General features: G+C 38.4%; 1 protein-coding gene and 1 long non-coding RNA gene across 2 annotated transcripts; both read left to right on the plus strand.

The window, feature by feature from the left end:
* The first annotated feature begins 532 nt into the window (after positions 1–532).
* On the plus strand, positions 533–6,568 carry LOC143412896 (uncharacterized). The gene is made up of 4 exons (XR_013093422.1): positions 533–722; positions 5,252–5,447; positions 6,166–6,287; positions 6,434–6,568. It is a non-coding gene; the product is annotated as an uncharacterized LOC143412896 (long non-coding RNA).
* Positions 6,569–8,666: 2,098 nt separating this feature from the next.
* dnajc15 (DnaJ (Hsp40) homolog, subfamily C, member 15) lies at positions 8,667–13,936 on the plus strand. The gene is made up of 6 exons (XM_014410548.3): positions 8,667–8,817; positions 10,848–10,899; positions 11,020–11,093; positions 13,029–13,105; positions 13,205–13,275; positions 13,423–13,936. Exons 1-6 carry the CDS (start codon positions 8,713–8,715, stop codon positions 13,491–13,493), a joined length of 450 nt encoding a protein of 149 aa, XP_014266034.2. The 5' UTR covers positions 8,667–8,712; the 3' UTR covers positions 13,494–13,936.
* Positions 13,937–14,063: the final 127 nt, after the last annotated feature.

The raw sequence follows: 14,063 nt of genomic DNA on the forward strand, positions 1-14,063 counted from the left end.
ACCTGTTACTACCACACACCAAATCCGGTCGTTGGTACTTGCTGGCTTGTGTAGCCACTAGGTAACAAAAGCTCAACACTGCGCCCAGCATCCTGGAGCACTTCTGTTGTGTTTGTACGTGTTTTGGAGTTTTTACATGCTTCTGAGTTTTTACGTGCTTCTGGAGTTTGTACGTGTTTTGGAGTTTGTACGTGTTTTGGAGTTTGTACGTGCTTTGTCTCTAGGGGCCACCGTAAATATACTTTTATTTATTCACTCCACATAAAATGTAATAAATAAATCATATAATACAAAAACCAACTATTCACATTTCAACTTTTAACTATTTAAATTTTCAGCTTTTTCCTTTTAAACAAATTTTAAATGAAACAACACAAAACACTGCAAACCACAACACAATTAAATATAAATTACAATATGAAAACAAAAAGAAGATGCATATTCTCTGTCATATTGGCCTGCATGAATAAACTTTCTGAATCCTTTATCATCCGCAACTGAAAATAGTTGTGGACGATTACTATACCTTTCTAATGTGATGTTGTTGTCCCTGGCTCCCTTTCTCCGTCCAGTGTTGCCAACTCCTCAGTAAGGAAAATCGCTATTGGTTGTCCTAAAAGTCGCTAAATGACGTCATCGCCTAATTTGCATAATTGGTCATGCTAATCTAATTGTAACTTATGTTGTTGGAGAGAGAAATAACATCGTGGAAGAGACATAAAGTGAGTAAAAAGCGTCCTAAATGCATTTAGAGTTTATTTAGAACTACAAATTAAATTTCTTTTAGCAATTATTGTTTTTTTTTAATGTCACAATTCCAACCCTGCTCCTTTACCCGGGCTTGGACCGGCAAAAGTGACCCGAAATAGGCACTCTGGTGGAGTTACTTTGTGTGTGTGTTTATAAGTAGTTTTAAACCTTGTGATCCACAAAACAGCATAAGAGTAAAAGAGTAAAAGAAGAACTGACTGCATTACAGCACCCGCTGCTTGTTGAGAGTAAAAGCGATACGCACTTTCACGTCTTTTTTTAGCGACTTTTTTTAGAAGAAAAGTCACTAAGTGGTCTGAAAACTCGCTAAATATAGCGACAAAGTCGCTAAGTTGGCAACACTGTTCGCGAGTACGTTTGCTGATAGTAACACCATGTGATTCAGCTAATAACACAGGGATTTCATCATTTGTGAAGCCAGGCTGAAAACACTCAGCAATCTGTGCATTCACGACTGGATGTAATACCGGTAGCTTAGCTGTAGCATTTGTAGCTGAGGGCTTCAGCTTCCGGGTAACAAGGAAATGACGTCATTCACGTAGATTACTGATTGGCAGCGCTAACTCGAAACTTCGAGTTGCTTTTCTCAAAATTTTGAGTTAATAAATTGAAATTTCGAGTTAATGGCCCTGTTTCAGGAAGCCGGTTTAGTGGAAAAACTGAGTAAGTATACCCTGAGTTAACGAAAACTCTGGGTTTTCGGTTTCACAAAGCGAGTTCAGCTGAAGCCTGAGTGAGTCACTATGACGACACACGCCGTGAAGCTAACCTGCCCCCTAGCAGGTTTACTACAACTAACCCTGACTGTCTCCGCCCCTTTGTCGGAAACCTGACTGTAGGAAGTGTCGGACATGGCGTGTCACTTCCTTGAAGAGCCAGTAGATCGTGAAGCCCAAATTCTCCGCAGAGCTCTCCGCCGGGAGAGAGTGATCAGAGCGCGTTTGGACATTTTATCATTTCCTGATGATTTTCTGTGCGAACGTTACCGTTTCTCAGCACAATCTATAAGTTATTTGAATAACATCCTCAGGCCATATATTACGCATGTGACACATCGCGGACATGCTCTCAGTTCATTAGATATTATTTGTATTGCACTTCGGTTTCTTGCAAACGGGAGCTTTCTGTATAATATTGGTGACGCTGAGCACGTTTCCAAGGCTACCGTCTGTCGGGCAGTCAGGAATGTTACAGTTGCAATGAAACGTCTCCTGTACTCGTTTGTGGTGTTCCCCGGTCATAGACCCACAAGATTCATCAAAGAGGGATGCCACAAAATTGCAGGTATCAGGATGACCAAAACTTAATTCATGATGTGGTGATACTTGGACTACTACTTAAATTTTACATTTATTTTCAGGGTTCCCAGGCGTGATTGGCTGTATAGATGGCACTCACATTCCAGTCATTGCTCCTTTAGTAAATGAAGGAGACTATGTGAACAGGAAGTCTTTCCACAGCATTAATGTACAGGTACATAGTTCCCTGTAGCATTTCAAACTAACAAATTATTTCATCATAGTAATGGATGCTAATTTGTGTTCTCTGCACTGTGAAGATCATATGTGATGCTGCCAACATTATCACAAATGTGGAAGCCAAGTGGCCAGGCTCTGTCCATGACTCACAAATATTCCGTGAATGTACACTGAGCACAAAATTTGGACATGGTGAGTTGAGAATACTTTAAAATATATAAAGACCAATTGCTTCAGGGACATTTGAACTGAAGTGTATCCTTCTGTCTTAGGAGAGTTCACTGGCTACTTGCTTGGTGATAGGGGGTATCCATGTTTACCCTATTTGCTTACCCCCTACTCTGACCCTGAACCGGGCCCACAGCAGCGATATAATCTGGCTCATTGCAGGACAAGAGCCAGAATTGAAATGACTATCGGAATGCTTAAGGCCCGGTTCCAGTGCCTGCAAAGACTCAGGGTCACCCCAGAAAGGGCATGTGACATTATTGTGGCATGTGTGATTCTTCACAACATTGCCACAATTAGAGGAGAACACTGTCCTTCTGAACCAAACATCAGCAGTGATCCAAACCATGAACATCCTGACCCTCCCACGGACATACAAGATGGAAGCGCAGTCAGAGACACCATATGTCACAATCATTTCTTTTGACCCATCACCTCAACATGTTGAAAGAAGAATAAACAGATTTTTTGTTCAACTGGCTTTATTGGTCGCCTGTATTTCCTGTACACAAAGTATTAAAAGATGTAAACCTCATAAAGTGTCTCTGTTGCTTCCTCCTCTGTAACAGCTGTCAATGTTTCTTCATTATTTTCCTGTAGTAAAGAAATAAACAACATTGCTGTTCTACTGTACACTCATATAATCTGTGGAGTATTACTCACAACTGCATGTTGGTCTGGCTCAACAGGAGGCTGCACCAGATGCAGTACACCACCACCATCAACTGATAGAATATGAGGTTTATACAGGTCACTTATAACTTACAAGGGACCAAATGGCAATTAACAAACATACCAATCACCTTACACTTCATTGTCATTATGCTCTCAAAGACAACCAAGACTGAGGGAAGGCAAAATCAGTAGGAAAATAACTTCACTACAAAATAATCCATTATGGTAAAGAGTTTATCAAATGAATGAGTAGCACTGCAAAGGTGACTGTGAAGAAAGGATGTATGCACATCATGTATTATTTTGAATTTACCCCCTATGTAGGCACTTGTGTCTTGCGGGGTTATTGACTCAGAGGATGTCCCCGCAGAGATGCCTTCAGCCACAGGGCGCCCACTGTTTTGGCTGAGGGCCAACTGCTCAGCCTCTGTGAGTGGTGGTGGTGGAGGACCCCCACCTGTTTTTCGGGCCTCCGCTTTTTTTCTGTTGGCTATAACGGGCCACATTTGAGCATACAGAGTAAGCAAATATGTACTTGTAATGTGCTCAGATAATTTCAATAAGTGCTTACAGAAAGGAAATTAATGTAGCCTCTAACTGCAATCGATTTACATCGGACAAACAGACCAAGCACTATGGCTCATAATACAATTACACCTTACCTGTTTGGACTATATTTTTCTATTTCATTTTTACTTGCTGCCAGGAACGTTTGGGGCCTGTTGGGTTGCACCTGCGCTCACATCACATCACAAAATAAAATGTATAAAATAACAAATAAAATAACATATGATAAAATAACGTGTTAAATGGGTGGAAATCCCTAGATCAATGTTTATATTAACACTCACGCATTGACTCTGTCGGCTATGTTTTGCCATGCATGCTCCCTGTCTTTCGCAGCTGTGGCTGTGTTACTTTTTTCCGCGGAATTTGCGTGTTATCGGCATATGCTGCCATCAGAATTTCGGCCTCAAGCGCTGTAAAATACATTGACCACGCCTTCTTTCCCTCCGTCTCCATGGTGACTCGCTTAATCTGTGCTCCGCTTATCAGGGCTTTATGTATCCTCGTCCGCGCGCTTCACTTGGGGTTAAAGCAACTCCGCGTTGACTGAACTAATTGTTATCAGCCTTTCTGAAACCGAATATTCCGAGTTGGACAGTTCGGGGTTACTCAACCCTGCGTATCGTTTTTAACTCTGAGTTTTCTAAACCGGCTTCCTGAAACAGGGCCAATATGTCGAAATTTCGAGAAAATAACTCGAAATTTTGAGTTATGGATCCCTTTTTTTTTTTTTTTTTTTTTTTTTTTTAGTGGTGGAAACGGGCTTCCATAAATAACCCATCTTACAACTGTACTTCTCTCCTTGATCCAGTCACCCGGCTCTGGACTTCCAGCAAGTGCGCTGGCCTTTTCTTTCCCTACAGTTCAACTCTGGGTTTTCCTCTTCTTTTTTTTTTCTCTGCGTTTCTTGATCTTAGCAGTACTGCCTTCAGTCCCGTGGCTGAGATGGGAAAAAGAACCACGTGTATGGGCTCAAGTAGTGGTCATAAATATTTTGTACTTGTAAACAGGCTGCGTAGTTTTGAACAGCACAAAATATCAGAAAATTTTAGGTTTGTGCATCTACAGACGAAAATTTGTGTTTATAAAAAAATATTTACACAAGTTACAATTTTTACAGACCAAAGTTAAGGGACCTAGCTTGTATGAGCCTTATGGGGTATTTATTTAAAGATCCTCCAGCTTCAAACTGGTTACCCTTCTAGGACCTGAAAGCTCAGTAAAGCACCACTCCGACAGCCAAACCCATCTGTTCTCTGGTTGGATTGTTAAATTTGTGATTGACATGACACTGACCACATCTTACATTTTGAAGAAGAAATAAGAAACATTAATTTGGTTAGTGTGTACAGTGTATAATCTGCTGTCTGTTCATCCAGCTTGCAACAGATTGGTTTACACTCACAATACTTTACTAGTATTTTTGTCTATAATAGTATCTTCTATTCGCATTAGTATTTACCATCTATGTTATTTTATTATAATTTAAGTTTAAATCTGCTTTTCTCTTCTATCTGTTATTGTTTTATCAGACATGTTCCCCAACAATGCCCAGGACAAGGTAGTCCCAGGAGTCTGGCTCACCTCCAGATCCTCCAAGTACCAAATTTGAACTCTCCTTTGAGAAGGGTCTTATGGCACATTTGCAAAATGTGTCAGTATGGCTGACAAAAAGGCTGTAGCCATTATGAAAAACGAGAACCCAAAGACCCATTGGAAAACCAAGAGGTAAAAACTGCTCCCTAGAATTTCAGTTAGAAAGATGTGTGCAGTGGATGTAAGGACTGTGATGAAATGCCTATAAAATGTTTTTTTTCTGTTAAACTAATGTAAAAACCATCTCATGTTTCTAGCTCACTGCCATGTGAAAACGTAACGCCTGTAACTCCAACAAACCAAATATATTCCTGAGTTTGAATATCTTTAAAAAGTCTTTTTGACTTCATGAAAGGAATAAATTTCAAACTGCTCAATTAAAAGGCAATTCATCCCATCATCGTGCAGGTATGATTAACTCCATGATTCTTTACATTAATGCTCTGAAAATGGATACTGATCAAATTTGAATCGTAACATGACATATTCTTTGATACCTCTCAGACTGGAATAGTGTTTAATCACCTCAAGTCTCTTGGAACAATACACACAGACCTGAAATTATAAAATGTAATGTTGGTGAAATATCACCAAGAGCCGTACTGAATAAAATTATTGACTTTGACCTCGCCTATGACACCTCAGCTGCCAAAGTGGGGCTCTTACATTCAGACCTGTCCGTACTGGTAAGTAGCTGGAATCAAATTGAATCTCTTCCTCACACAGTTACACAAACTCCAGTGTTTGTGATTTCTGTTAGGGGTTTCTCAGCTGTAGTATAAATAATACTTATCCAAATGGTCAACATAAACAAAAAATGTGACAATCATTTCTCTTTGTCGTCCATCAGGTCTCCGGAGATTATTCTGGGGCTTCCATCTACAAAAGCCATAGATGTATGGTCCCTGGGCTGCGTGGCTGAGTCTGTACACTGGTTCCTTGCTGTACCCTGGGTACAGTGAGTATGCCATGGTAAGTAAAGCAATACAAGAGCACTTTTTATTTCTTCTGAAGAATTTGATTTCAAGCTTAATAGAAAAGATTGATAACATGATGCATGTCAGTTAAAAGTCTGTGCTGGACTCCTAGTTTGATTACATGTTCTGCTGTGCTCTCAGCTGAGATACATGATGGAGATTCAAGGACAACCCCAAAGAAAATTTCAGACTGTCTTTTCAGACATCTGAACTGTATTTCCAAGAGTCTGGTATTCAGTTCGTGGAGAAAAGATGAATAAATCTCTGGATGACCTCTTACATGTAAGTATACTTTTTGACCATATAGTGGGCAGATCACCCTTTAGATCCACCCCACCGAGCCTCAGGATTATGCAGATAAAACTGCAGAAATGTGTGATCTCCTGATGTTTGTTGAACTCTAATAGTAATAAGGTTATTAAAAATAATCTGGTCTTTTATTTTATTACATATTACTTTGCTTTATGTGAAAATGCTGTTATCATTTAAATGAGTAATTTAACATATGGCATGATTCATTGTCTGCAGCGTTAAGTCCTGCTATGAGCACATTAATAGCTTTAAAATATAGAAGACAGGGATGTCAGATAGCGGGACAGAAGGGTGTGGGTCTCTGCACCAGCCCACCTCTGACACCAGACAACCTGCCCAAAAGAACTCCCACCCTTGGCCTCCATCCTTCTTCTCAGAGGAGCAGCCTGAACTTCATCAGGCCCAGTCACTGTAAAACTGCTCACACATTTCCAATATTTCCAATCAAATCACACTTTAAAAGAAAACATCTGGAAGAAGATAAAAAGGATACGAGTGACCCAGATCTTAAAAAAAAAAAACATACCAACGTGAAAGGTCAGATCATGACCAGAAGAAATACCATCATTCTGCGGGTTCATCTTGCTCAACCAGTGGCTACAGGACACAGAATTCCATCTTGGCGAGTAAGAGGAAGCCAGACCAAAACTGCTTTGACAGATCAAATGAGAGGGCCAGAGCAAACTACGAAGATGGCAGGAGCCACATGTCCGTTAACACCTTCAATCACAGTCGGGCTGAGGACCACCGCTGCAGAGAAGCAAAAGAAGGGCAAGCAGAGTAACACTTGATTTTTCTTACATGACGTGAGTGCCTCACTTAATCTCACTTAAACAAATTTAAAACGTTTGGCTATTGAAAAACAGACTGTTAAAATTCATCTCAGCAGTAATGAGGCCACTAAAACTAATATTGAATCAGTGTGTAATGTCACTAACATTGTCAGACTCTATAGGTTTCCCTGGTCCCTTTCTCAATCTTGTATTTCAGTGATTCCACCACTGCACATCATTAATGTCTGTCTTCTCTTTCCACTAGTTATTTCTCATCTCTATACTCTCCTTTCTCTATGCTTTCACTTGATTGTCGGGGATTTCTCCACCTTATGGAGGGTTTTCAGCTTACGGTATAAAGTTCCTTCAGGCGAGTTTTGTTGTGAATTGGCATCACAGAAAAATTTAAATGATCAGTTTCATTTCTTGAAGTAAAAATAAAGTTGTCTACATTAAAAAGCAAACAGTGTCCCTGTCATTGTAATAGTCAGCTAAGTAAGTTAGAAATGATAACAGCCAGACAACCGAGTAATATGCATTATATATGGTTAAAATACACCAAATGCAGTAAGTATGCTCGTTTCATATAAATATAGTCTATATTGGTGGATTTTTTGCTGCCGTCACTTCCAAAACTTTCCCCTCTCACTAAATAACCAAATCCCACATGTTGTCAAATCTTTTTTTTTATTTTATTTTTTTTATTGGTCGACATGATTCACTTTTACACCAATAGGAAAGCCGTGGCATTTTTTTAAAATTCGCTTTTCTTTTTTGTGCTGTCCTTGGAAAATACTATTTTTACAGTTTCTTCTGCGCTAAACACGAAAATAGTATTCAGAAAAAAGCATTGTGTATATATTTATGATATATACACAATTGTATAGCGTTGTTTGACACATGAGCACACATGTTCAATAATGTTGTGGCTTTATGTTTTGGAGATGAAACATCAGATTTTATTTCGATTTTTATTATTACCGGGGGGGTTGTGGTAGGGTGAGTGTTGGTTTATTTATGGTGTTTGCTATGACTTGACTGGAATGCTGTACTTCAAGTAAGCAAACTTGCATTTTCATCATGAGATCCAATAATTTTTCTCCAACAGTGTTTTAACTGAACTACTTTGAAGCATACTGTCATTTCTGTTTATTTCATTTAAATTAAGAAAATGAGTTTTTAATGGCATTTAGTTAATTTAAACAAAAAAAAAATCTCAATGTTCCCTGCAATTAGCCACACAGTCCCCATTCCAACAAAGATGACGACTTTATTGTGAAAGTCACAACCGGATGTGCTCTAAGTCATTTCTGGGTTTAACAGTTGTGAGGCAACATGGCGAACGCCGGTGGAATGACCGTGGATGGAGACCTGATGCGATACACTGAGTACTCTCCAAAAACCAGTGTTAGAAGTGACGCGGAGATAGACAGGCAGCTGGTAAGTACCTGTTTTAAATACTTAGGACTTTTGTGTCTGTCAAACTAAATCGAGGTGGTTGGATAGCAGCTGACGCTTCTGTTAAGTAACCTCAATGACCGCTAACGGCACGTCGGTCTATTGCATCAGGTACAGAAGCTAGCGAACTAACCTGAGCAAAGTAAGCTTTAAAGAATGTCTCACAGACACGAGCTTTCAGGGCTAATTGGTGCAATCTTCATTTTCTCTGGGTTAAACAACAGTAGATGAGGAATCGTAACCTGGTTAGCCACAACTAGCTACATGTGGGTTACATGTATGACTCCAAGGAACAGTGACGTTTGTATGTCGATGGGTTAACACAGTGCAGGCCATGTGTGACAAGAGCCCTTGCAGAGGTTCTTTTAGATGTCATTAATATTTATTGTGAGGCTTAAAAAATACGATGCAAAATATACTGAGGTTTAAACAGGGGAAAGACACGCTTTAAAAAAATGCACGTTTTCAGGTCCCATTTATTTAATTATGGAGGTAGGGCTGTTTTAGACGTATCTCTGGCATCGAGAAACAGTAAACTATCAGTATTAGAAAATTACCACTACTTCAGTTTTCTATATTAAATATCTGGTACTATGAACACGGAGAAGTTCAAGTTGCATTACTGGGATGATTTCTAAAAATGTTATTGGGAAAATAAGAGCGATCACCATGATGAATATTGGATATAGAATAGAATAGAATTCAACTTTATTGTCATTGCACATGCACAGGTACAGGGCAACGAAATGCAGTTTGCATCCATCCAGAAGTGCTTTAGTGATATAGATATATTACAATAAATATTAGCAATAATATAGATATGTGAGTATATTACAGAAATGGGTCTATTATGGTATGTTATAATGTACACGGTGTGAAGTATGTTGTGAATATTCTATAACTATAAGTATGTACAGGCTGTAGTGAGTACAAGCTATGTACAGGCTATGAACAGGATGTAAATATGAAAAACTATACAGAATATGAAATAAATAACTTTACAGAATCTGAGATATACAGCTATACAGAAATGGGAACTGTGCAAGTTGTAAACAGTTGTAGGGTTAAAAATTATCGTATGTACAGAATAATTATTACAGAGCTATACAGTAGTGCAGTTATGATAAGTGAGATATAATTCCTACAGAGGCTATATAAAGTGCTGGTGGTTGTGAGTGGTGTTTCAGTCCATGTTATTATTGTGTGTTTGAGGGTACAGTTGTCCATTGTGGGTGTGTGTATGTTCAGTCCATGTGTTAACGTGGGTCAGGAGGCAGGAGGATATAATGATGAAGAGAAATTTGTGCCTTCAAAAAAGTTCATTTGGATTTGGTACATGGTGTCATACTTGGTATTACAGGGAAGCTGGAAGAAAATGTATTTTTTCTTATTTATTTGTTTTTATTTATTTATTTTTGATAATGAGGCTTTAATATCTGTGCAACCATTTAGTTTCACATTCATTTGGACTGTTTGGGGGGGAAACAAAAACACCTCGAATATGAGAAATTGTAAACAACAATCAGCAACACGCCTCAAAGTCTGTTTTTAGATATCGGAGGTCCAAATAGTTTGGGCTTGAAGCATCTGGCATTCTGGCATAATTACTCACCTTGAGGTCTGTATTCGTAGCGCTCTAGTACCAGACATACACCCTAAAAAAATTTAAGTTCCTAGCTGAAGTAGGTTTCTAGATATTAGAAGTTTAAAATGGCCATTCAAAAATGATGCAAGAAAAGCATCATTTTTGGCCTATTTTTTTCTGTAGAAACATGACGAAAAGCCAGAGTCAGCTTTGAAGCTATGGATCATGGGAGGGGATAGAGAGAACTCCAAAGGAAAAGGTGTCTGTTTTAAAGCAAAGGTTATTTGCTTTAAAACACTGTAAACATGATCAGCAGACACAAGTCAATAAAGTTTAACTTTAAATAGTGAAGTTACTCAAGTATCTGTGTCGAATGACCTGTCTGACCCAGTGTGCTAACAGCTGGATGTTTCGTTTTTGGTGACAGGGACGGACATTAATTGCAGTTGGTCTTGGTGTGGCTGCAGCAGGGTTTGCAGGTAATAATGGTTTGATTTTGAATTTGATTTTTTTTTTTTTCTGTAGTTTGAAAGCTTTCTTCTTCTTCTTCTTTTTTTCTGGTTTAAAATTCTTGTGCATGTCTTGTGTTTAATCTACAGGCCGGTATGCTTTCCACCTTTGGAAGCCTCTTGGCCAAGTCTTCTCTGAAACTGTGAAGAAGATGCCTTCGTCAGTAAGTAAATGATGAACATCCTGCACATCCACTGTAATGCTTATATCTACTCCAGGTGAATAATTGCTACTAGGGCTGCTCAATTAATCGAATTTTAATCACGATTATGATCTGGGCTTTCAACGATCATTAAAAATGACTGAGCCGATTATTAGCCCCTCCCTCGTGCTTTACTCTCGCGCTGCTCCGTGTGGCAAATCGAGCGCACCTCTGCATTTCGAACACGCCTCACAACAATTAAGAGGACCGAAAGGAAGCTCGGAAAGCTAAGCAGAAGTTATTTGGAGAGGAGAGTGACTGCCTTTGGTTGAAAAGAGAGGTAAAAAAAAAACTTCAGTGGTGTGGAAACATTATGGGTTGGCGGAGTCAGACGTGGATCAAGTAGACATAATGTGTAAACTTTGCTACAGTGTCGTAGCTGCACCACAGAGCAACACTGCAAAGTTCACTAAACATAGATGTTTACATTTTTCATTTATTTTTTATATTGCAAACATTTGCACTGTTATCAGTATTTGCACACTATTTTATATTATTTTTTTTAAAGTCATTATTCAATACATTGTTATTGTTAACCCTTTAAACCCCTGTAGAACCGGAGCCCTGTAAGCTAGCGCAATAATTTGTTTTGCATATGAAACCGGAGGAGTTGTACTTACATCTTATGTCATCAGCTTGTCCTCGGTCACGGTTTCCTTCCACATAAAGCTTTGCAGAAATTGCATAAAAAGCGCTTGCAGCAACAAAACATAATATTCCAGAAACACCTTTGCCGATCCGATCAGCTGTTTGTAACACTTCCCACATTGAAAAAGACGTCGATGCGAACTACCGCATGTCTGCCATTTCCTGTCCGAAACCGGAAGTGACATCATTTTCGTGGAAAATGTAGTTTTTTACTTGTAGGCCTTAAAAGCCTATACTGGTGTTTTTATAAGTCATATTTGACTCTATACTTTTCTGTATAGTTTCTGTGATGCTTAGAACTCAAATTGCACTGCTGGAAATAGTTTATTTTGATGCAGATGCTGTTTTCTTTGCAAATTTGCATCATAGTTTGTTTTTTTTGTTTTTCCTGCAGTATATAAAAATTGCTGTATCTCCAAAATAAAACTATGAAGACACTCAAAATAAATTTCCTGTGGTGGGAAACTATTTTTTGCAACTTTTTTGTATTTAAAGTTTTGAGGGATAAACCTCTTAAATTTCCTCAAGTAGAAATATATGTAAAAAAACAAACCAAAAACGACTTTCAATTTTTTTGTAGTTTATTGCGCTTTTTTGCAATTAATGTAATTACTATGGACTTAATGCATACATATTATTAAAATATGGGCTATAACAGGCTATAACAGCATGTAAAAAAAAAATAAAATAAAATAATATAAGCTCTGGCGGACTTGGTTCTATGGTAGGTCTTAAAGGGTTAAATAAACATCATCAAATAATCGAGATCTCAATTTCAGTGAAAATAATCGTGATTATCATTTTTGCCATAATCGAGCAGCCCTAATTGCTACACACTGTGCCACGTTAACATGTTGATCTCAGATATTACAGGCAGGTGGATTCAGGAAATACTGGTCTTGAGTCTTTTTCACCTGTCATTACCCAAACCATGTAAATAATAAAGGGAACTATTTTTAGGTTTCATGAACTTTTATGCATTTTTTTTGCCTGCGTGTGCACTTGTGGTATAGATTCTATGTGCTGTTTTTTATAAATGTTCTGCATTTGTCACCCTGAGTGTTTCACACGTCATTTAAAAAGTATGTTTGAAATATATTCCTCCTCAGACTATTAACCTTTTTAAAGAAAGCCAGAGGGTGCTGTAGCTTTAGCCTGTCTTTAGAGGAATGATCTAAAAAAATCTGTTCTATCATAAAGTTATTTGGCATACATAATCAAAGGTCTAATACTGTGGTGTCTCCTCAGACTTTTTCATCATACTACAAAGGAGGTTTTGAGCAGAAGATGTCCAAACGAGAGGCCAGTCTCATTCTGGGCATCAGGTAATGCATCTTTTTGGTATAAATAATGTTGGTCTTCTAAAATGTGGCATATTTTTATCATTTCTAATTAATCACATGGATGTATTATGTTACATCCAGCCCAGCCAGCACTAAAGCCAAGGTACGAGAGGCCCATCGGAGGATTATGGTCTTGAACCATCCGGATAAAGGTAAACCTAAACCAGATCGATCTGTTATCTGTGATTATCTGTGATATTAATTCAAGAGATAAAGTTGCTTCTAACCAAAACCTGTCTGTTAGACTGCATGTAGAGCCGGTTTAGTGAGTTGCACCAAAATTGTTTTTGTGTTTGCAGGTGGTTCCCCGTATCTCGCTGCCAAGATCAACGAAGCTAAAGACCTTTTGGACAAAGAGACTCGCCGATGATGCACACTGTCAATGAGCACTAAAGACTTTCATCCCCCCTCAGCTTCAAAGTACTGCTTGAATGAGCATGAATACCGTACAGGGGAAACCGCTAAAGTTCAAGAGGATCGTTAAAAGGATTCTTTGTTAAGCTGCCAGAGTAACTTGTGTTTAACTGAATTTGTCACCTCTGTGATTATAAGGTTAATCCATCCTTAAAGCCACCTGCTGTTATTTTACACATAGAAGTAATGTGTTGTATTTAAATGAAGGGGTTTGAAAGGATATATACACCACCTAGTGGCAGCTGGCTGAAAATGGAACAGTAATTGTGCTGAGTTCATTATTGGCTGTGTAAATATAATGAATAATGATCTATTTAAGCAGCAAGAGAACAAACTCTGTTTTCATATTTCAATGTTTTAATGTGAAAGTTAAAAAAATAAACTTAATTTGCAAATATTCACAGTAGGATCTATTTTTAGATATCAAGTTGAAATGTATTCAACTTAAAGTTTCAGAGCTATCTTACAGCTGTTCTATTAGAAATGTTGAACAATAAGCTGCCTTTGGCAACTCAAACCTTAAAAT

The sequence above is a fragment of the Maylandia zebra genome, linkage group LG16, assembly GCF_041146795.1.
Source record: "Maylandia zebra isolate NMK-2024a linkage group LG16, Mzebra_GT3a, whole genome shotgun sequence".
In the NCBI taxonomy this organism is placed as follows: domain Eukaryota; kingdom Metazoa; phylum Chordata; class Actinopteri; order Cichliformes; family Cichlidae; genus Maylandia; species Maylandia zebra.